This window comes from Podarcis gaigeae, assembly GCF_964106915.1.
Source record: "Podarcis gaigeae genome assembly, chromosome: 2".
Classification (NCBI taxonomy): domain Eukaryota; kingdom Metazoa; phylum Chordata; class Lepidosauria; order Squamata; family Lacertidae; genus Podarcis; species Podarcis gaigeae.
The window spans coordinates 28,474,165-28,497,494 of NC_139679.1; the positions used below are offsets into that span (position 1 = coordinate 28,474,165).

The 23,330-nt window shown below is 46.4% G+C and overlaps 1 protein-coding gene across 11 annotated transcripts in view; it reads right to left on the reverse strand.

Annotated features, from left to right (window-relative positions):
* Window positions 1-23,330, reverse strand: part of SDK2 (sidekick cell adhesion molecule 2) — a 331,653-nt gene that overhangs the window by 125,808 nt on the left and 182,515 nt on the right. For all 11 annotated transcript variants that reach the window (XM_083727356.1, XM_083727353.1, XM_083727349.1 and 8 more), the window contains exon 2: window positions 21,948-22,107. In XM_083727356.1, the coding sequence (XP_083583482.1) occupies window positions 21,948-22,107 (160 nt within the window). The remainder of the gene's footprint in view (window positions 1-21,947; window positions 22,108-23,330) is intronic.

Below are 23,330 nucleotides of genomic sequence, written 5' to 3' on the forward strand. Positions count from 1 at the left end.
TAATTTGTTCTGGAGGTTCGTACTTAACTTGAAACTGTTCTTAACCTGAAGCACCACTTTACCTAATGGGGCCTCCTGCTGCTGCTGCGCCTCCGGAGCACGATTTCTGTTCTCATCCTGAAGCAAAGTTCTTAACCTGAAGCACTATTTCTGGGTTAGCAGAGTCTGTAACCTGAGGCGTATGTAACCTGAAGCGTATGTAACCCGAGGTACCACTGTATATCCACTTGTTTTGAGTGTGGGTGCATCCACAATTTTATCATATAGCCTTGAGAAAGAAAAAAGAAATAGTCTGAGGGAATTTCAAGATTCCACCCCCTACCACCAAATTTCTAAAAAGATGTTAAGTCTTTGAAAGCTGCATGCCACTCTCTCAGGTCAGAAACATTCTCCTTTTCTTTCTTTCTTTCTTTCTTTCTTTCTTTCTTTCTTTCTTTCTTTCTTTTGTCAATATTTTATAAACTTTTCAGAAAGAAACACAATTGACTGAGGGAATCCAGTGTACACTTTCTTGTAAGTGAGACTTGCTTTCAGACAAATACGCATAGGATTGGGCTGCACTCGTCTTGCAAGCTCTTGAAATACAAATTTCTAGTACCTTGTTGAGGTCCAAGAACAGGGAGCAATGGTGGAAACAATGCACTAAGCCAGAAAAACCTGTTTATCAAATGTGCTTAATTTTTTCCAGCCACCCAGCAATACATCCACATACAAAATCCTTTCACAAAGGGTGTTTTGTAAACACGGCAGGATACCCCACTTAGCAACCTGGCTGCAGCATTTTGCACTAGCTGCAGCTTCTAAGCCAGTTATAAGGATGGCCCCACATAGAACATACAACAGCAGTCCTACTCTAAGGTTATGAACACTTGGTTCACAGAGTCCTGGCTATCCCTGTCCAGGAATAGCTATAGCTGGCACACCAGTCAAAGCTAGCTAAAGGTACTCCTAGTTGTGGAGGCCATTTGTGCCCCCCCCCAATATTTGTTCCTTCAAAGGGAGTGCAACGCCTTCGAGATAAGGTAGCCAGTCTGATCCCTAAACCTAGGAACCACCCACTCATAAGCCATCACTTGTCAGGATTCAGTCTCAATGTATTGGCTCTTGTTCAGACCATCACTGCACCTAAACCCTGATCCAGGATTTGAAGAGTTCTGCAGAACTGGATATCATCTGCACACTGGTGACACTTTGCTTCAAATACCCTAATGACTGCTCTCAGGGACTTGATGCAGCTGTTGAATAGCCCCTGGTACACAATGGATCCCCGTGGAATCCGCAGAACGAATGGGCAAGGGACTGAGGTGCGGTTCTCTCAATGCCACCTTCTGGAAACAGCCCTGCAATTCGGCGCAGAACCATGTATCACTGTGCTTCCCATTCCTAACCCATGGAACCAATCCAGCAAGATGCTGTGGTAGATGGTACCAAAAGCCATGAAGAGATCCAGGTGGAGGAACACCAGGGTCTCTCACGCACCTGTCTCCTGCTCCTGATAAAGGCCATTCATTAGTGGACCAAAACTGATTTGGTCCTAAAACCAGTTACAAACCCAGATTTGGTCCAGTTGATCCCTTACTCCAATCCCTTTCCATCTGCTAGCGAGCCTGGGAGTTGGGGGAGCATAATCTCCAACTCCAGCCCAGGCACAAACCACTCAGGTTTCTCCTTGGCATCGTTGCAGTTCAGGAGAGCAGCAGAAGTCAAGCAGAATGCAGAGGCTGGCTCATCTCACGCATGCAATGCTGTGTGTGTGTGTGTGTGTGTATGTGTATGTGTGTGTGTGTTACAAAATGACAAAACATTTCTTTCCTGAGAGCCAAAAACCAGCCAGGCAAAATAAAACCAAATTGGAGGAGAGGACCTAAGTGGCATTATTGGAGGTTACTGGTGGGTTAACAATGTCATGTGGTCAGCCCCGCAAATAGGTGTATACTCCACACATTACATTTGGAAACAGGGAAATAATTTTATGTAGCCTTTCTTCTAATGAACCTCAAGGTGGGCAGCAACCATGTTGTTGTTGTTGTTTAGTCATTTAGTTGTGTCCGACTCTTCATGACCCCATGGACCAAAGCATGCCAGGCACTTCTGTCTTCCACTGCCTCCCGCAGTTTAGTCAAACTCATGCTGGTAGCTTCGAGAACACTGTCCAACCATCTCATCCTCTGTCGTCCCCTTCTCCTTGTGCCCTCCATCTTTCCCAACATCAGGGTCTTTTCCAAGGAGTCTTCTCTTCTCATGAGGTGGCCAAAGTACTGGAGTCTCAGCTTCAGGATCTGTCCTTCCAGTGAGAACTCAGGGCTGATTTCCTTCAGAATGGAGAGGTTGGATCTTCTTGCAGTCCATGGGACTCTCAAGAGTCTCCTCCAACACCATAATTCAAAAGCATCAATTCTTTGGCGATCAGCCTTCTTTATGGTCCAGCTCTCACTTCCGTACATCACAAAAACCCATTAGATATAACAGAACCCCCCCCCCCCAATTCAGTACATATAAAGAGGCAGCTTTGGAAAAAAAACATTTGTCTGTTTCTTGGACAGTTGCAGCCTTACAGCTGGGAAGGACGAACTGGACTGCTTCCACACATCCTCAGATGCTTTTTAAGAATGGGAGGCTTCAGAGTCACCCCAGTCCAAGCATGCAGGGTTTCTGCACCCACAGCTGATGCAGATGTTATATGCTGCAGTGCTCATTCAAGCCTCATTGAACTGGCTGCATGCCTCTTTTGATGTGGATGAGGATGTGTATGCCTAGTCAGGGCCGCTATTTATTACACATGTCTGGCTGAATTGATGAAAGATGGAGCAGAGCAAGCATATTCTAATCACCTCTCCATTCCCTGTAGGGAATGCTTGTGGATATTTCCCATTTTTTTCCAAAGCGCATTTAAAGGACCCAAGCATAATCTGTTTTGGTGACAGGAGAATGTCCCTGGTTACTAATCTAGAGCAAAACAACAGATTAATATAACTGTGCGAGAATCTTCCCATAAACATTTTATTTATATATAAATCTCTCCCTCACCTACTGCTTACACTCAAGGCACCTTGCACAATATGGGGATATATTTATTATATTGCAGAAATATAATAAAAGCAATACCATAAATTTGAAAATACAGATGCGACTGCCAGAAGCAGAGTTTCATCACAAAATGGCCTGTGGTGTTTTAGTTTCCCCAATAATAATAAATGAGCTTTACTTCCTGATAGTTTTGAGGGGATGGCACCAGTGGATCTATCTTACTTAACAGTGAATCCTTCAGTCCTGGGGGGACTGCCTTGAAGACTCTTTCTTCTGTTTCTTGTCGTTATTGCAGCGGAGGGACTCTGGAGTGAGCGGGGGGCCCTGGCTACATGTGCAAGGGATCCTAGTGTACAGCATTAAGGCGCACTGAGGCTACCACCTTGCTGAAGCTAAGTCCGGTCAATGCCTGGATGAATGAGTGACCACCTAATCATGATAGCAGCTAATCATTGTGAGAGCTTATTCTACATTCAATACAGTCCAATGTTTAAGTCTCGGACAAACTAAATATCCTCTTTTGAAGCATTAAGGGGGCAAGGAAGGTCAGTTTTGTCCCTGTCGTGTAAAAAAGGGTAAAGGTAAAGGACCCTTAGGTGGTTAAGTCCAGGTGTGGCACTCACCTTGCTTCAGGCTGAGTGAGCCAGCATTTGTCCACAGACATATTTCCAGGCCATGGGGCCAGCATGACTAAACCACTTCTTCTACAACAGAACACCATGACGGAAGCCAGAGCGCACCTTCCCGCCATAGCAGTACCTATTTATCTACTTGCACTGGTATGCTTTCGAACTGCTAGGTTGGCAGGAGCTGGGACAGAGCAACGGGAGCTCACCCCATCGCGTCCTGACTGGTTAGAAGAATGGCAGGGGTGTTACTGGCCTCATCTGTCCGTATGTCTCCCTCCCATGCAACAATTTTTTGCCTGGCCCTCCCTCCCTTTGTCTCTCCTCCCTGCAGGGGTGGAGAGGTAGCATATGGAAGAGGAAGCAGCAAGGGAGAAAAACAGAGCACACTGGGGTTAGGGGAGACCTTCCCAGATTATATTTGGCAGCAATCCAGCATCACCCTGGCATTAGATTAATGAATGGAAGCTGTGATATTCACACACCGCCCCCCCCCCCCCCCGGTTTAAGGACTATGCACACATCTAGCATGCGAAAGATCTGAGTTTACGTGGCAAAGCGTGGGTTAAAGATCTCGCCTCGTCTCTTTTGTCCCAAAGGGTTCCTACGTGCTTTGCGGAATTAAACGGTGGATGAGAATAGCTGCTCCCACCGCTGAGATGCAACCACCTGTTGAGTGAAAGGAGGCAGCTGTTTAATAACAAGCAGCAACCAAAGCACCACGGCGAAGGAGAGATGGAATCAAAGGATGGTGAACGCTGCTGATGGCTGGTGGGACCACATCCAGGGGGACAACAGGGTTCATGTTGCACCATGCTCCAAATGGGGCTGGCTTCTTTTCTAACCTTTTTTTTTATTTTTATTAGCCAATCTAGGGGTTGGCACTGCCACCAACATACAAATAAATACCCTATTATTGAAGATACCGCACTGACACAGGGGATGCCAAATATCTCATCTGGGTTGAAGAGACAGCAGCAGAGATATATGCATTGTGGGATTTAGTAGGCTGCTGGGAAGAAACACAGGCCACTCTCTTTCTGAGACACCCCACTTTCGATCCCACAAGGGTCAGTGTAATTGAAATGAAACCTAAAAGATGGTCTCACCCCACATACTTTTCAAGAGATGGCTTTCTGCAGATACCATCTTATCAGGAGGTCTGTCCCACACAATATAGAAATTGGGCCTTTGGTGTTGTGAAATTCCTCTTTGAATTTTCTCCTGTTAAATATCAGACTCTGTTGCTTTTTCAGTGCCTACTATAGACCTCTCTCTTCTGACAAACCTTTAAAGTGGAGCTATTTCCCATTCTACTACTGTATTGGAATTGTTTTTAGATGTTTTAATTGTTTTACGAGTTGTGTGCTTGCTGCTCTGGGCTCCTTTGGGAGGGTGGGTGGGGTCTAAATTTAATTATATACATACATACAACCTCTAACTTCCTGCATTTGGCAGCACAACTTGACCACTGCCACCACGCCATCTTGAACAGCTTTCTGCAGACAGGATAAGAATCAAAACAAGAACTGGACTCATTTGAGGATTTCGACTGAAAGCAGGGACATCAAACTGGGTTTCATTCAGACACGGAACAATTGTGCTGGCAGACAATGATTTATCATGGCAGGACAAACCAAGAGGTGGCAGAACAGAGGTAAAGAACAAGGACCCATGAATAGCCTATGCCAAAAATCTGCTTCCTGTTTCCCAGCAGGACCCTTTAATGCCTACACTGGTCTATCATGCAACTTTTGGGGTGCCAGCAAAAGAGGAACAAACACAGGGCTGCCAAAAGCTCTACACACCAAAATCCGACAATGCCTCTTCCAGACCCTCCAAGTGTCCCTATTTTCTACGGACAGCCCCAGATTTACGGACAGTCTGGGTGGAGGACAGAAAACGTCCTATTGTACAAAAGCAAAATTTTGGCTCTGGGCCTACCTGCCAGAGGCATGTGGAAACTGGAAGTGTTGCCCAGAGGGGTTCCCTACTCAAAGGGGTAGAATGACCTGGAAGCACCCAACCCCCAAGGAATCCTTCCTCAGTGTAATACAACTGCATCATTTATCACCTATGCACCTCTTTTCCTCATGCTGGTCATCCATGGAACTGAATAATGGGAACCGTTGGCAGTCATTGCTATTCATATATGCAGCCTTTCCTTGTGTAAAGTAATAATCTTTGGATTATAAAACTTCAGCTCAGTCAATATATATCACATTACCTAGCTAAGGGTGAGTCTGGGTAGGGTGTGTGTGAGGCAAGAAGATAATTCTTAGTAGTAGGTTCTATCTATCATCTATTTATCTATCCATCAGCAGATAGTGGTGTTGCGCTCCTAAATCAATCTGGATGAGAATCACCACTGAATTTCATCTACACATCTCCACCTTGTGGGGTTATCCGGAGCTATGGAGTTATGTTGTCAACAATATGCTGATGACACACAGCTCTACTTCTCCTTTACATCTGCAGGTGAAGCAGTGGAAGTCTTGAACTGTTGTCTTGCCTTGGTAATGGACTGAATCAGAGGCAACAAACTGAATCTTAGTCCAGATAAGACCTGAGGCACTGTTAGTGCGTCGTTCCCTAGACCGGGTAGCTGGGAGGTTGCCTGCTCTTGATACTTCCGGATCCACTGCTGTCACTTGAGGCTCAGGAGGCCTCAGTGGCATGGAGTGCCTTCCATCAGGTTCAGCTGGTGGCCCAGCTGTGCCCCTATCTGGGCAGGGACAGTCTACTGTTCTCCATGCTCTCTGGTTAACTACTGCAACATGTTATGAAGACTATTTGGAAACTTCAGCTGGTGTAGAATTCAGCAGCCAGGTGGGGCAAAACAGTTTGAGCCTATTACACAAGTCCTGGCCTGACTACACTGGCTGCCAATTAGTTTCTGGGCCTAATTCAAAGTGCTGGTTTTGGCCTATAAAGCCTTACATGGCTCAGGACCACAATACCTCAAGGACAGCCTCTCTCCATATGAATCACCTACACCCTGAGATCATGTGCCTCCTCCACAAGGTCCAAAGGGTGGCAACACGAGAACGGGCCTTTTCTGCAGTCGCTCCCCTTTTGTGGAATGCTCTCCCCAGCCAGGTTTGGCTGGCACCTTCATTATACACCTTTAGGTGACAGGGGAAAACATTCCTCTTCAGCCTTGGGCTGATTGACATCCGATGCCCTTTTAAATGTGTTGTGGAGGGGGCGGGGAGATTATTGCTTGTTCTTATTTTAACTATGTATTTTGTGGTTTTTACATTGCAATTTTATGTTGTTAACTGCCCTGGGATCTGCAGAGGAAGGGTGGTATAACACAAACAAACAAACAAACAAACAAACAAACAAACAAACAAACCCCTGCTTGAGTAAAACGTCTGACAAATTTGGAGGGAAGAAAAGAGTTACACTGAAAAAAGTTAGCAGTAAAATTTCCATACATCTCATACATTCCCCAAGTGAAGAAAACTGCTCAGTTGTGGCTTGGAAAGCCATTATGGTGACATAATTGGTTGCAGGTTACATGCTCGTTCACACACAGCATTGAGGTCACACAGCATTCTTGGGAAGGTGTGTGGGTACTGGGTTAGGTAGGAAGAGGGACGCCAGTAAAAGGTGGGTTGAGGGACCAGAGTGGGCACCGGCTCCAAACCAACAATTTGTGGTTGCCACAGCTAAAAACAGCTGATGGAAGTGTACTGCCCTATCCTGACATAATACTCAAACAATCTCACCTTCTGAAGCCTTGTGCTGAATCCAGCACTATGCTGGAATTAATGGCATAGGTTACAGCTGTTTGTGAGTTTGCCTGAGGCCCATAATTAGTGCGCTGAATGAGTTTTGGCCAACGACTGTGGGGGCAAAGAAAACAAACCCAAGACTCCATGGAATTGTTTGTTAAGCACGCCTACGCAAGCCACTGCAATCACACACGCCAAGCCTTCCACTCTTGATGCGAACAGTTATTTTTCACAATTGAAATCCACACGGAATTGGAAAACAGTAATGTTTTTCACCTGTGTTACAAAATGTCCCAAACTTTATGGGAGGATGCAAGAGCACTCTCTTTGAAACGGCTTCACTGAATCGCATGCCAGGATAAGACAATTCATGCATAGCATTACATAAGAACATAAGAAGAGTCTCGCTGGATCTTGCCAGTGGACCTTCTAGTCCAGCATCCTGTTCTCAGAGTGGCAACCAGGTGCCCAGGGCAGTGATGTCCACTAGGACTGGCAGGGTGTGAAGCAGGGAGACCATAAGTAGGTGGGACCAGAGCCCCCAGCAGGCAGAACCAGAGCTACAGTCAGTGGTAGGCAGAACCAACTAAATTCTAGCTTGTTCCCATCCTTTCCCTCAGGAGTTGTATATGGGCAACGGTGGGACTAAGGAGGAGGAAGATGATATAAGTGTCAAGAAGGCAGGCAGATAGAGGCTGACTGAGGACAGGCTGAGATTGGTGGGCCAGTGTCCCATTGGCACAAATGGATCAGCCTCCATTGAAGAAGAAGAAGAGTTTGGATTTGATATCCTGCTTTATCACTACCCGAAGGAGTCTCAAAGTGGCCAACATTCTCCTTTCCCTTCCTCCCCCACAACAAACACTCTGTGGGGTGAGTGGGGCTGAGAGACTTCAGAGAAGTGTGACTAGCCCAAGGTCACCCAGCAGCTGCATGTGGAGGCGCGGAGGCGCGAACCCAGTTCACCAGATTACGAGACTACCACTCTTAACCACTACACCACACTGTTTCTCATTCCCCATTGGCCCAGAGGAAGCACACGAGCGGGACCTAAGCAGAACATCACTCTCTCCACCTGCAGTTCCAGCAACTGGTATTCAGAAGCATACTGCCTCTGACCGTGGAGGCAGAACATAGCCATTGTGGCTGGTAGCCAATGATAACTTTATCATCTTTTCTACTCCTCTTTTAACACAACCCAAGTTGTTCCGCCTGGCCTTCGGCTTGGAATCAATTCGATTCCCTCCCCCTCTTCTTTTCTCCTTTCACCTCCTGTGATAGAACTCCTATTGGGGACTTCCCTGGCTTTTTTCTGGCCCATGTAGGACCAGTTTGGAAAGTTAGCCTTGGTGAAGACTTGACGTTTTTATCCCCCCAAAAGTTTTTGATTTGAGTTTCCATTGAAACGAGGCTGTATTTTAATGTTTTAATGTTGTATTTTAATCTTCTTTTTAAGTTGCATTTCAATCAATTTGTTTTATATCGGGTGTTAGCTGCCCTGAGCCCGTTCTTGGCTGGGCAGGGTGGGGTATTATTATTATTATTATTATTATTATTATTGTTGTTGTTGTTGTTGTTGTTGTTGTTGTTGTTGTTGTTATTGTTATTATTACTCCTCGGGGGAATTCTACTACTCAGGAATCAGGATTGATCTACAAATTCAGGGCGGGGGGGGGGGAAGCATGTGGTACAACTATCCTGGGATTGTACCATTTCAAAATGCAGGTGGGAGATTTCAAAATCTCACTGCCTAGTGGAAGCTAGCATTTCAGGGAGAAGAGTTTTGATATGGGCCAGGATTTAGACACAAAATTATTGCTGGCGTTCCATGGCAATACAGTTCACCCCCTCCGTCCCGTCCCCACCAAATGTGTAGACTACACAATCTCTCAGTCATCTTAGTAAGGCCTGGGAAGAAATAATATCTCGCCATATTCCATCTTTTCACCATGCAGTCCTTGGATCCTGATTTGTTTCCAGTCTAGATGCCTCACTGGCTAAGGGTAACTATATAAATTAGTACCTCTAGGAAATCCCATGCCAAGTTTTCGTTCTGGTGACTTACTGCTTGCTGGGCTTTGGTGTTTTCCTGCCTGTTCAGAACATAAAAAGTGCCTGCTGGATCAGGCCAATGGCCCATCTAGTCCAGTATCCTGTTGTCACAGAAGCCAACCTGATGCCTGTGGGAAACCTTGGCTCTCTTGCCCTTTTGCCATAGAGATTAATGTTTCTTCCAATTCCAACACTGCTTTAGATTCCTTGGCTACACTAATCACATCTTTCTACCTTGGGAATGTCCTAGTGGATCGTCTTTGATCTGAGTCATCATTTAGCTTCAATACCATCCTTAGATCTGTTTCTATCAGTCGGTCAGACAACTGATAATCAGTCCTAACAGGGGTGGGGGACCTGTGGCCCTCCAATTGCTATCCCATCACCACTGACCATGTTTGCTGGGTTTGATGGGAGCTGGACAACATCTGGAAAGCTATTCCTGTTATCAAGTCATCTCTGTGCCACTGAATCCGAGATGGACATACACCCAAAGCCTGAGCCAAATTTCACCTACATCTGTAATCAATAAAGTGGTGGCCAATTTTATCCCAGATCCTTGTCTTGTCTACCGCAGTTTGTTCCTCACACCTTAGATACTGCCATCACCCTGGGCTGCAAATGGGTCCTTAACAGGTGGACAGCCTCATGGGGACAAAGAGATGAGAAGACCTTGCTCAGATAGCAACCAACCCCCAGCACCTACAACCAACAATCCCCCTCCCCATCCTTACCCATAGCCCAAGAAAATCTATAATGCAATTACATCTGTCTGACGCACGTGCGAGGTGAAAAGAATCTCGCCGTCGGCAGCACCATTCACTGCTAATTGCAATGTGCCTTTGCTAAGGGACAACTACAGAGCAATTTTGCAGAGTGCAGAACAATCAGGAGAACGGGAGCACTAAACATTTTTGACTTGTGCAGTTATTCCCTCTTTCACCGTTTTAAAAAAAAGTGTGTGGGGGGGGGAAATCCTAGTTCCCCGCCCCTTATTTTTTTTCCTAAACCCAACCCCAAGTGATTGTCTTTATTTGCACAAAGTGCCTCATAAATGCAAGAATTGCAAAACGCTAGGAAGAGAGAGTCAGCAGCAAGACCTGCCTTGGCTCGGACGAAAAGGAGAGGCTGGCATGTTGGATTTCAGGTCACGTTCTTGCATCTTGCAAGGAGACCTTTGGGGAATGCGGGGCTGCAAAGCAGCACAAATTTGTACAACACCAAGTCCTGCACACACCCAGCACAGTATTAGGCACTGCACACCCAGAGAGTGATGGGTGGGGCGGGGTGGTGGTGGTGGAGAGACTTGCAAGGTGCTCAAGGATTTGGATATGGCCCTAGCTTGTCTAGCCAATGGTCTGGCAAGTGGGGTATTTCTGAAGGAAGGGAGACTCCTGCTACTTAACGCTAGCATTTATTTTCTTTAAGTTAGCATTTTCTACCTTGCGTTTCCATCCAAAGATGTCCGAGTTTGGCTAACAATAAATTATAAAGCAAAAGCATCAGCCGTGTCTTTCTTCGCAAATACCTAGAAGACCTCAAGAATGTATTACCTCTTTTCTAACTTCTACTTCTACAGCTTCCTCTCCATCCTTTTCTTTAACAATCGTTCCATGCCAGTTGTTGAAACTCTAGGAGTTTTGCATTGTAATTTCATGGGATGGAATTTGTGGCGGTATCCTGGCGTGCAGTTCTTTCTTGATTTTTAAAGTGTAGCATGACATGTCAATATATTGACCCAAAAGCCACGGCTCCCTAATGGAGCAGGAATTGCAGGATAAAAGGAACATTAGAAACTGGGACAGAGGCGCCAACATTATAACCAAGAAAGCTACCCCAAGAAACCCCATGTTTGAATGTAGACTTAGAATGGTATTAGAATTTCCTGCATCTGTAACCTGTGTCAAAATAGAGCCAAGTTGATTATCACATTCGAGCAATTACAGAAAAATGGTTTCTTTCATATTCTGTATCATATTAGCAAGTTTCAGAAGCCGTGAATTAGGCAGTAAAAGTCTTCTTACAATCGCTTGTGAATTATCCTTGGTCCACTATCCCTTATTTGAGTAACCTAGCAGCAGCCTCCCAATCACCAAGATAGTTCCTGAAATAGCCCAGATGAGTGGCAAATTCAGGACACGTTGCCCCGTGCAGAAAAGGGCCCTCCCCTGCGATCAAAGACAGCCCTCTCTTTCCCCAAAGGATTAATATGTTTCTAAACCCGTTAACTTTTAATTACCGCCTGAGCAAGCTGGCTGAGTGCCATCTACATCTCTATTAAAATTCAATTTATGCCCATCATAACTAATTCTGCCGCCCTAGCTTCCTCACCCGCAGCCTTCAATTGCCAGACAAGATGTCCGAAACCTCGTCTCACTGCATTAAATCTCCAAAGAGAGGATCTCTCTCTCTCTCTCTCTCTCATCTGTAGGGCTGAATGAAGGAGACGGCAGCAGGTGGCACTTTGAGCGGGAGGAGAAGAAATGGGTGGTTTGAGAGTGGTTTGCACAGAGTCCTTGTGGCTTCATCAGCTTCATGGAGATGACCGGTCCATTTCGAGACGGTCTGCCCTACAGAGGTTTTACTTATTCTCACTTTTGCTGCTGTAAAGGGCAGCTCTACATATTGCTGTAGCGAGAGCATCAACATGTGCAGATAACACATGCCTATATTTGTATCTTTAAATACTAGTATACAAGTATCTGGGGAACCTGACACAATACTACTACTACTACTACTACTACTACTACTACTACTACTACTGCTGCTGCTGCTGCTTTATTATTTATACCCCGCCCTTCTGGCTAGGTTTCCACAGCCACTCTGGATGGCTTCCAACAAAGTATTAAAATACAGTAGTCTGTTAAGCATTAAAAGCTTCCCTAAAGCTGCCTTCAGATGTCTTCTAAAAGTTTGGTAGTTGTTCTTCTCTTTGATATCTGGTGGGAGGGCGTTCCACAGGGCGGGTGCCACTACTGAGAAGGCCCTCTGCCTGCTTCCCTGTAACGTGGCTTCTCGCAGTGAGGGAACTGCCAGAAGGCCCTCGGCACTAAACTTCAGTGTCTGGGCTGAACGGTGGGGGAAGAGACGCTCCTTCAGGTATACTGGACTGAGGCTGTTTAGAGCTTTAAAAGTCAGCACCAACACTTTGAATTGTGCTTGGAAACGTACTGGGAGCCAATGTAGGTCTTTCAAGACCGGTGTTATGTGGTCTCGGTGGCCGCTCCCAGTCACCAGCCTAGCTGCTACATTCTGGATTAGTTGTAGTTTCTGGGTCACCTTCAAAGGTAGCCCCATGTAGAGTGGATTGCAGTAGCCCAAGCAGGAGATAACTAGAGCATGCACCACTCTGGCGAGACAGTCCACTCTGGTGAGACAAGGAGGTATCTTACCTTCCCAGCATAGCCCATGCTCACTGGTGCTCAAAAGTTGCATGTATGTTATGGGATTGCTGTGAGGAACACAGGTGTAACCCTGGTAACTTTCACAGTGGGCAGAGCTGTCTGAAATGGAGGCTTGGACTCTTAACTCTCAACAGCTAGGTGAGGTTTTCAAGGACTGCTAATACACCGCCGCCCTCTTCGTTATTCTACCACTGACCGGTGTTCCGTTTTACAACATCCAGTCTACAAATACAGTGGTACCTCGGGTAAAGTACTTAATTCATTCCGGAGGTCTGTTCTTAACCTGAAACTGTTCTTAACCTGAGGTACCACTTTAGCTAATGGGGCCTCCCACTGCTGCCGCGCCGCCAGAGCACAAGTTCTTAACCCGAGGTACTATTTCTGGGTTAGTGGAATCTGTAACCTGAAGCATATGTAACCTGAAGCGTATGTAACCCAAGGTACCACTGTACATAGATGGCCAAGGGGGGTGGGCTGGGCATGGTTTGCCACATGTGCAGATCTGAGTTCAGCATTTGAATCTACTTAACAAGGAATAGCTATGGGAGAAATGATTCAATTAAATGTGCATTTCAAATAAGTTTGGGTTTACATCTAATGGTTCGCTCAGGTTTTCAAAGGCAATTAACCAGACTGGTCACTGTTGCTAGTGGTACCGGGCAACAATGAAGATTTGAGCAGGAAACAGTTCTCGTAGAGTTTAATTTTGGTATCGCAAAAGTTTGCAACATCCTATCCTGTTGGATGGTACACATGAAAGGAGTATATTGGTGCCTCTGTACGTTTGCTACAGGAACAGGGAAAGTGTGGCCTTCCAGATGTTACTGAACTACAACTCCCATCATCTGTGATAACTGACCATGCTAGCTAGGGCTGATAGGAATGTGAGTCCAACATCTGGAATGCCACAGGTTTCCACAATTTCCAAGGACACTTCCAAATTCGGTCTGCCACTTTCTAATACATAATTGCAGTCAAAGAAAGTGTCAAAAATAACTTCAGCATGGCAAATTCAACAAGTCAAGTGGGTTGTGTGTATTCCTATAACACCATGATGACACCACTTAGTGAAATTGCACAAAATGGTTTTAATCTTAACAATGGCAAAAAACAAAAAAGCACAGAAGCTCCCAACAGTGATTGAATATTTTGTCTTATGCATCTGCTGTTTTTCAGGCACTCCGTGCATGTTAGAAATAGTCTAGGAACATCTGCTGAGCAAAACTGGTTTACACAGCCATTTGCTATTTAACATTAAGGTCACTGCACTTCATTTGTAGTGGCACATGATTATATTGTGCCACAACAAATGAAAAACAAATAAAGTAAAAAGGAATATTCTCCTCTCTTCTACCAGCAAACAATCAACTTTGATGTATTATCACTGTCTGGGATGAATGATCAAAGGCTGAATGGGGTGAGGGCTGGGAGAACATATCTCTAGGCTCTTGTAATGCATAATGTTCCCTGTGCTCATATATAGTTTTCAAGGGTTGGTATAATGCAGAATTGGACATGAAAGCTTAGCGGCAATGGAATAAGCACCTACTATTCCACATGCAAATTTCTTTTTGAAATGGCAGCTTTCACTGTAGTTGCTTTGGGTGGAAGCCAACCAACCTGAGCGTCATGGGTAGTTTAGCCCTAACTGAGGTATAGTGATACCTCTGGTTACGTACTTAATTTGTTCTGGAGGTCCGTTCTTAACCTGAAACTGTCCTTAACCTGAAGTACCACTTTAGCTAATGGGGCCTCCTGTTGCCGCCATGCCGCTGGAGCACGATTTCTATTCTCATCCTGAAGCAAAGTTCTTTGCGAGGTACTATTTCGGGGTTAGCAGAGTCTGTAACCTGAAGCGTATGTAACCCAAAGTACCACTGTATTTCATAGAATCATAGATCTGTAGAGTTGGAAGGGACCCTGAGGATCATCACGTCTAACCCCCTGCAATGCAGGAATATGCAGCTGTCCCATACAGGGATTGAACTTGCAACCTTGGCATGATCAGCACCATGCTCTGTCCAACTGAGCTATCCAGGCTTATATATTTATTGAATGTATTGTATCCCACTTTCTTCTGCAGAGGGCCCAAAGTGGCCTATGCCGTTCTCCCCTTCCTCACTGAACCACCACAGCCACCCTTTCAAGGAGGTTAGGCTAAGAGGCAGTGACTGGCCCAAGGTCACCCAGTGAGCTTCCTGGCTGAGTGGGAGGTTGAGCCCTGGTCTCCCAGGTCCTAGTCCAACACACTCAGTGTTTCTTGAACTTGGGTTACTTGAACTTGCTACTGTTGAAACTACAACTCACATCATCTTTGACCCCTGGTCTTGCTAGCTAGGGATGTGTGGAGGTGTAGTCCAACAACAGCTGGGGACCCATGTTTGAGGAACACTGCTCTCACTGCTATACCACTCTAGCTGTGGCTCCCCAGATCATGCTGGATTCCCACTATCCCTGACAGGGGGTCATGCCAGCTGGGTCTGAGGAGCCCAAAAGCATATTGAGGGCCTCAAATATTCCACCTAATTCAATCTAATGCAATGAACCAGTAGTCTCAACCTGCGCTCCTGGTAGCCAGGCTCCAGTACGTCACCTACTACCCCACTGAAGCAGTATGGCTGCTAGCCAAATTTTAGGCTGACCTCTGTTACCAAGGAACAGAAGCATCACTTATGCAGCATCAGAAGCCCCATCAGCTGACTTGGCACCTCGTCAGATAACCCAGGGGACCAAGGAAGATCCACCTGGACTGATAAAGCCTCAAAGCTTGAGCAAACTTGTCTCTTGCAGAGAAGGCAAGCTGGCCTCCTGGTGGTCAGTTTCCATTGCAGTTGGTGCTGCCCTGAGAACCTGATTTGGAAATATAATACCTGCCTCTGGCCAAGCCACCACTTTGGGTTCCTGACTTGCACCACTCCGGCTGCCTTTGGGTGATGGCTTTCTCCCTCTGGACCCCCGGAGCTTTGATCCCGTCAGCACTTGAGCAACCTGCAGCAAACTTTGACACCCTCAAAACCTGTTAAGAGGTGAGCTAAAGAGTGGCTTTCCCCTGTTCTTTCAGGCATGTCTGTCAGTGGGGTGAGACACAGGCAGGCCTGAGGCAAATCCTTTGCTCAGCAGTGTGGCTCTGCAGGGCTGCGAAAATGTTTGAATCCACTTCCCCGCGTGGCTTTGCTAGATCCCAGAAGAAGTGCCTACGCCAGACCTGCGGCCTCAATGTGAACATTTCCTTATACAACTGAAAGGAACTGGAATAAATATGTCCCCACAACTGTGGTTCCCGGAACCACAAGGGAGCGACTTTTGCAGCTACAGTTGTGCCACTGGATAAACCTTTCAATTAGCTTAATTTATGCTTACAATTCTGAGTATGAAACAGCAACTGAAGTTAACTCTGGAGTGACCAGCTCCTGTGTACGACCTGATGCAAATGGAATAAGGTTAACAGCAGATCATGATGTGTTAGCCAAGCAAATTATTCGTGAGGCAGGGAACCACCAGGACGCTACTGAGATTGTGAAGCCGGGATAGTCGATGTGGCGCCAATGTGACGACTGACTACAAGTCCCATTATCTCATTTTACCATGCTGGCTGTGGCTGACCAGGGCTGGTATGCACACAGTCCCTGGTCTGAGCTGCTCACCTTGGCAACAAATACTGGCTTTCCTACCCACAACCCAATTCAAAGTGGTTTCACATGACAGAAATACTCAGATCCTCAGCTCAGTTAAGACATAGCTGTGTGATGCTGCATTGAAAAAGGAAGTTTTTCCTCTGTTCCTCTGAGGTAAGACTTGAAGCTGCTGTCCACAGCGTGTGATGTAGGCCTGGCATCGAAGGCAGCTTTTTTGAGCATCTGTCAGTGAAGGGACTGCACACTTGGCGAAACTGCCTTTCTTCCTGGGGTCCTAGAGTGAGGAGGTGTTGCCATGGCAGCAAGATGCCTTCAAGTTTGATGCCTTTAAATGGGGAAATAGCTTGTCTCGGGCTGAATTATTGATTAAAATGGGGAGGATGACACACACATTCATACACAGAGGAGATGCAGAGAAGCATAGGCTTGATTTAAAAACAAGCCTCAAGTGGCTGTGACTCCATGACACTCGCTTTCTTTTCAAATTACCGGCAGGGCCCAAGTGTGAGCAAAAGAGATGGAAGGAAGCTTTTCATTATTATTATTATTTTTGTCAGTTTTCTAAGGCAGGATGGAGAGAGACTGCTGAAAACCAGGAGGCACAGAGTTACCAGCAAACGGCAGATAAACGATAGCAATCAGAATGGAGGGTAATTAACAAGCTATTTGAAGAAGGAACAACTCTACAAAAGCGTCAAAAGCAACTAGAGGTGCTTTTCATCTTCCGTGTGCTCAGACAAAATGGCAACAAATTAACAGAGAAGGACAAGTATTACACAAATTAATAAGCAGCGAAAGCCAGATTGACAATTGTTCTTCGGCACCTGGTATATCTGATGTATATTTTGCCAATGCACAAGGTGCTATCTGCTTGAGAGACAGGCTAGCTCAGACACAAAGCTCAGCTATTATTATCAGTTTTAGGTCTCCCGTTTGAAAATGCAAATAAAGTAAGAATCTCAGAAGTATAAATATTCAAAGGGGCAATGTTAAGAAGTGATGGCAGCAGGAATATTGACAGCTAGAAATTGGAAAGAAGGAAAGGGTTTAAATGTAGGGAAACGGTGTAACGTAATTTGGGTTGGGACATCACACTTTCTGAGAAACTATTGCAAAAATTTGGTGTGGCTAGGGAAAAAACCATGAAAGACTTTTATACTACCAACTTGCAGTCTCTCTCCACTTCAGTCCTTGTGCAAACTTTACTATTATTATTATTTTTACATCAGGACTATGCCTTAAGGTTCAGTTTGTAATATTTTTTTTCTTTTAACTTTTTATATATATAAAAAGATGTGATCTAGAATTAGTCACTCAATGCTCATCAGTGTATTCTATTTATATTATGCAAGGTTACCGTAAGACGGCTAAAGTCTAAAGCCCAGGAACCAACCACTGCCGGAAATGACTATCACAATTTACTTTTGCTGTCTCCTCCTCCTCTTGCCATGAGCTTTTCTGCCACTAGATAATCAGGTGCAACTCAGTCTATGAACAGTTCAATGTGCGCTCAGGCTGAGTAACTCAAAATGGAAGCATCAGGAAGGGGAGCTTTGGGTTGGTGGCATCAACATCTTGCATCCCTGCAGGATGCTGCCATTACCAACACGAAGCTCCCCCAATCTCTTGACTGCCCCTCCTCATCTCTGCCCCAGCAGCTGCAGCACTGCAGCTGCATATAACATGGACCCGCAACATGAATTAGTCTGCAACCCTATGCATACTTAGATGAGAGAAAAATCCCATTGGACACAATGGAACTTACCTCCTAGTACAGATTTGCACTGTTACAGTCTCAGAAGTCAATGATAAGCAAAGGTCTGTTCTACTGGGCTTGTCAGTAGTCAACAAATGTGCGTCAGGTACTATAGATGGCTCTGAACTCAGAAAAGTGAAGCGCTTATGTCAGGGAACTGCCATCAAAACAGGGGCGGGAAACAGAGGAGCAGTTGTGTTACAGGGAGCCTCCGAAAATCTTGCGAAGCAGTTCTTCTTCCGGTGATGAGGAAAACCCCACCTCCAGTGAGGAAGAGGTGAAAAGACCAGAGGATGCTAGTAGGAGCCTCAACACCACTCCTGCCAAAGCTGGCCAGGAGGGAAGCACACCCATTCTGTCGCCCACCCTGCACAAAAGTCTAAAGCGCAAAGAGGGAAGGAAGGAAAAGGCTGGGCGTAACGAGACTTTTATGCTGGGGGAGGTCCAGGAAACAAGCACTCCCAGATTCTGCTAGCGATTGAGGCAGAGATGAATTTTGAGGTTCTGCACTGTAAATAGCTTTACACCTAAAAAACCCCTGAAAAGGACAGGTCGGAGTCCTGCCTGGTTACTCGTGAGCAACCACCTTTGCCATCTGACAGCTTAGCAAGTTATCTGGTTTTATGCAAGCATGAATTGTATACAAGAAAAGGGGGGGGGAATATATATATACATTGTGGAAAGGCTAACACTTCCAAATGGCTGGAACGAACACCCCGTCCCCATTTTTCTCTCACTGAGAACCTTATCTGTCTGGCTTAACCATGAGAAGGGCTGAAGGGGAGATGTGATCAATGTATATAAATATTTGAACACGGGTAAGCCACAGCTTCGTAGCACGCTGTTCAATCTTGCAGTCAGAGGGCTAACATGTTCCCGTACCTGGGAGAAGTAATTGGACAAGCTTAAAATAAGTGCATTTCCTAGCTGTGACAGTAATTAAAACACAGGAATTGCTCACCAGAGGAGGCTGAGAAGAGCTCCCAAATCACTTGAAGTCTTTAAATCAAGAGAGGATGTCTTCCTATTAGGGGTGGATTAATTCGGCTAGGGCGAGTCTCATATCTGAAGCTTGCAGGACATCATGTCAGCAAGGATTTTTTTTTTTATAGGTCTTCCTGAAACTGAGGGATATGAAAGCCAGGAAATTTGTTATATGGCCAACGAGGCCATACTCTAGGGAAGCGAATTTTACATTGATCGGCACTTAGTAGCTTGCAGCGATGCACCAACCCCCTCCCCTTTGGAGCGTTCCGTAGGAACTCTCAAAATGCCCAAATGCAAGAAACATTCCAGCCTTCCTTGCCAGTTTCCTCCTTACAAACATCTCCCAATAGGTGCACCCTCCCGCTTTCCCAAGGCAAGGCTTGGGCAGGAGAGGGATGCTGCACTCCTGCTTGTGGGTTACGCAGAGGCATTGTTGTCCACTGCGAAGGCTGGAACTGATAGGCCCCTGGTCTCATCTTATAAGGGTCTTCTTATGTTCTTTGTTTCCCTGGTGAATGGGGGCAGGGCAATAGCAGGGTGAACTGGGTAGTGTGTTGGAACCCCTTTCACATCTGACCCAGTTCAAGGGGGTTTGGAACTGGCTCACCAAGGGGCCAGATGTTTCGGGCAGAGGGAGCCCATCTTTTGAACTCTCTCCATTTATTTATTTCATTTAAAAAACCACACTGCTTTATTATTATTATTATTATTATTATTATTATTATTATTATTATTATAAAAAGGTAAAGGTAAAGGGACCCCTGACCATTAGGTCCAGTCATGGCCGACTCTGGGGTTGCGGCGCTCATCTCGCTTTATTGGCCGAGGGAGCCAGCATACAGCTCCCTACATACAGGTCATGTGGCCAGCATGACTAAGCTGCTTCGGGCAAACCAGAGCAGTGCACGGAAACACCATTTACCTTCCTGCCGGAGCCGTACCTATTTATCTACTTGCACTCTGACGTGCTTTCGAACTGCTAGGTTGGCAGGAGCGGGGACCAAGCAACGGGAGCTCAACCTATCGCGGGGATTCGAACAGCCAACCTTCTGATCGGCAAGTCCTAGGCTCTTTCGTTTAACCCACAGCGCTACCCATGTCCACAAAAAAGATAGAATATTAAAATCAAGAAAAACTTGCTCTGGTTGGCGGATCTTGGGAGTTCTAGTACAAACAAAAGTAGATTCCGCAAATGTGTACTGTGCCTACTCCTGATCTAAGCAGCAAGTTTCCATCTTGGGCAGAGGCAGAATTTGGGGCGCTAGTTTGCAAATCAGTAATAAGAAAGGAGACACTAGAGAGAAGGAATCTACTTTTTTCAGTGGGGCAAACCTGGCCCAATAAACATGATGTTGCAACTGCTACATCTGCTTGCATCTTCAAGGGAGTTTGTTTTGAATTATTTGGGAACGGCCAGCCCTGCGGGGAGAGGGGTGCTTGACTGACAACTGGTGGACAAATTCTTTTCAGTTTTGTCTTTTTAAGGAGATGTTAGATAAGGACGCAGGTGGCGCTGTGGGTTAAAGCCTCAGCGCCTAGGACTTGCCGATCAAAAGGTCGGTGGTTCGAATCCCTGCGGCGGGGTGCGCTCCCGCTGCTCGGTCCCAGCGCCTGCCAACCTAGCAGTTCGAAAGCACCTCCAGGTGCAAGTAGATAAATAGGGACCGCTTAGCAGCGGGAAGGTAAACGGCGTTTCCGTGTGCGGCTCTGGCTCGCCAGATGCAGCTTTGTCACGCTGGCCACGTGACCCGGAAGTGTCTCCGGACAGCGCTGGCCCCTGGCCTCTTAAGTGAGATGGGCGCACAACCCCAGAGTCTGTCAAGACTGGCCCGTACGGGCAGGGGTACCTTTACCTTTACCTTTTAGATAAGGACGAAATATAGTTTCCCTGAAAACGTTCCTTCTGTTTTTGGCTTTAAGGATTCATGAGCTGGGGGATCCATCACACTCTGGTTAGAGTTAACTGACTGCTTAAGTCCACACTTTAGCTACTTTCCCCCCAGGGAAAACAATTCTTTAGCACTCAACCAAAGCAAACAGTTCAGCTTTCCCCTGGATAGCCATTTGTTACTATCTGTTGGCAAAGAGCGGGTTTTCCCTTGGAAAGGATGAGGGCAAAGGCCTGGGTCAAGCAGAAAACCACTAGCACCCATCCTTGCAGCGGTTCTCAACCTGTGGGTCCCCAGATGTTGTTGGACTACAACTCCCATCATCCCTGAGCTCTGGCCTTGCTAGCTAGGGGTGATGGGAGTTGTAGTTCAACAACATCTGGGGACCCACAGGTTGAGAAAGGCTACTTTATAGGCACCGCACTAGTGGAAGTGTGGACAAGCCCTGCCTCATGGCGTTCCTGTTTGCTCTGGGCACTGCCACCCCCCCTCCACCTTTCTAGCTTTGCCAAACTTCATAGAAAATCTCACACTTCTAGCGTTTCATGTGTGACCTTTTGCATGCGTCAAACAACTGAACGCTCTCCACCCCCCTCCCCAAAGTCACTATTTTTTTTTTAAGCTGCTATAAAAGAAAATAAATTGATTAAAGAACCGGAATGGTTCCTGTGCACCAGCTGAGAGCTGCAGATGACACATGCCCCAGGGGCTTCTGCTACCATGGGGATAATGACAGGAAGCAGCCTGCAGGGACAAGGCTCCAGGTGGAGGGAGGAACGCTCGCTGCCACTTCACAGAGCCCCGAAGAGCGAAAGGCCACCTGCGACGTACCTGTACTCTAGAGAGAATTTGGTCAGCTCCCTGTTGTCGTGCAGCCATTTGAACTCCAGAGGCCAGCTGCCTTCTGCCATGCAGGTCAGGACCAAGCGGTTTCCCTCCAGGTGAACCTGTGTACGCACCGGCTCCGTCTTGAAATAGGGAGAAACGTCATCTGCAAAGGACACAGAAGAGGGGAAAGAGAGAGGGTCAAGCTGTATGTTCTTTCTAAGCATCCTGCCAAATTTAAAGGGCACAAGAGCCCAAGCCAGCCAAAGTATCTTTGGCTGTGGTATTGGGTCCTTCTGAGCTACATAAATGAATGGAAAGCAATAAAGAAGCCTTCATGAATTTGGTGCTTTCCAGGGTTGTTTTGTACTGCAAATCTCAGGGATGTACTGTGCCACCCAGGGATGATGGGTTCCATGGTACAAAATATGGGGGGGACGGACGACACCAGGCTGGTTAAGGCTGCTACAGGGCAATTCTGGGTGTATCTATCCTTTATTGTGCCATTCCCTGTCTCCTACTTCACGGCAGAAATTTAGAGAAATATCAAACCTGATACCAGGTCTCTGGATCATCCTATATAAATGGTTTCTATTGCTCTGACTGGGTGAGCAAAAACCAATAAGCAAAAAGGTTATAAATTAAGCATGGCAGTGCAGTTCTCTTAACCGGAACCCCTGTAAGTTTTTCATCACCATTCCCTCCTAACAGCATTTTCTGTAAGGGCTCATCCACCCTTCTCTTTGTTTCGCAATAAGGTACAGGACCCCTGGACAGTTAAATCTAGTCAAAGGCGACTATGGGGTTGCGGCGCTCATCTCGCTTTCAGGCCGAGGGAGCTGGCATTTGTCCGCAGACAGCTTTCCGGGTCATGTGGCCAGCATGACTAAACCGCTTCTGGCGCAACGGAACACCATGACAGAAGCCAGAGCACACGGAAACGCTGTTTACCTTCCTGCCACAGCAGCACTTATTTATCTATTTGCACTGGTGTGCTTTTAAACTGCTCGGTTGGCAGGAGCTGGGACAGAGCAATGGCAGCTCACTCAGCTGCGGGGATTCGAACCGCCAACCTTCTGATCGGCAAGCCCAAGAGGCTCAGTGGTTTAGACCACAGCGCCACCCACGTGTCTTGCAATGTCTTCTGCTTGTCCCATGATTTTAGGCACGGGTCCAAGAGTTTTTGTTTTGGTTTTCCCTTTTGTCACACCACTCCCCCCTGGGAGAACCCGTGGTTTAGTGCTGAATCCCGATGGACATTGGTTTCAATTCAGCAGTAAACCGTGGGTTTTCCTGGGGAAAGTGGCAGGACAAAAGGAAATCCTCCCAGGCCCATGCCTCGGGGGACAAACAGATGTGTGAATGAGTCCTTAGTGTAGCTGCTGACAC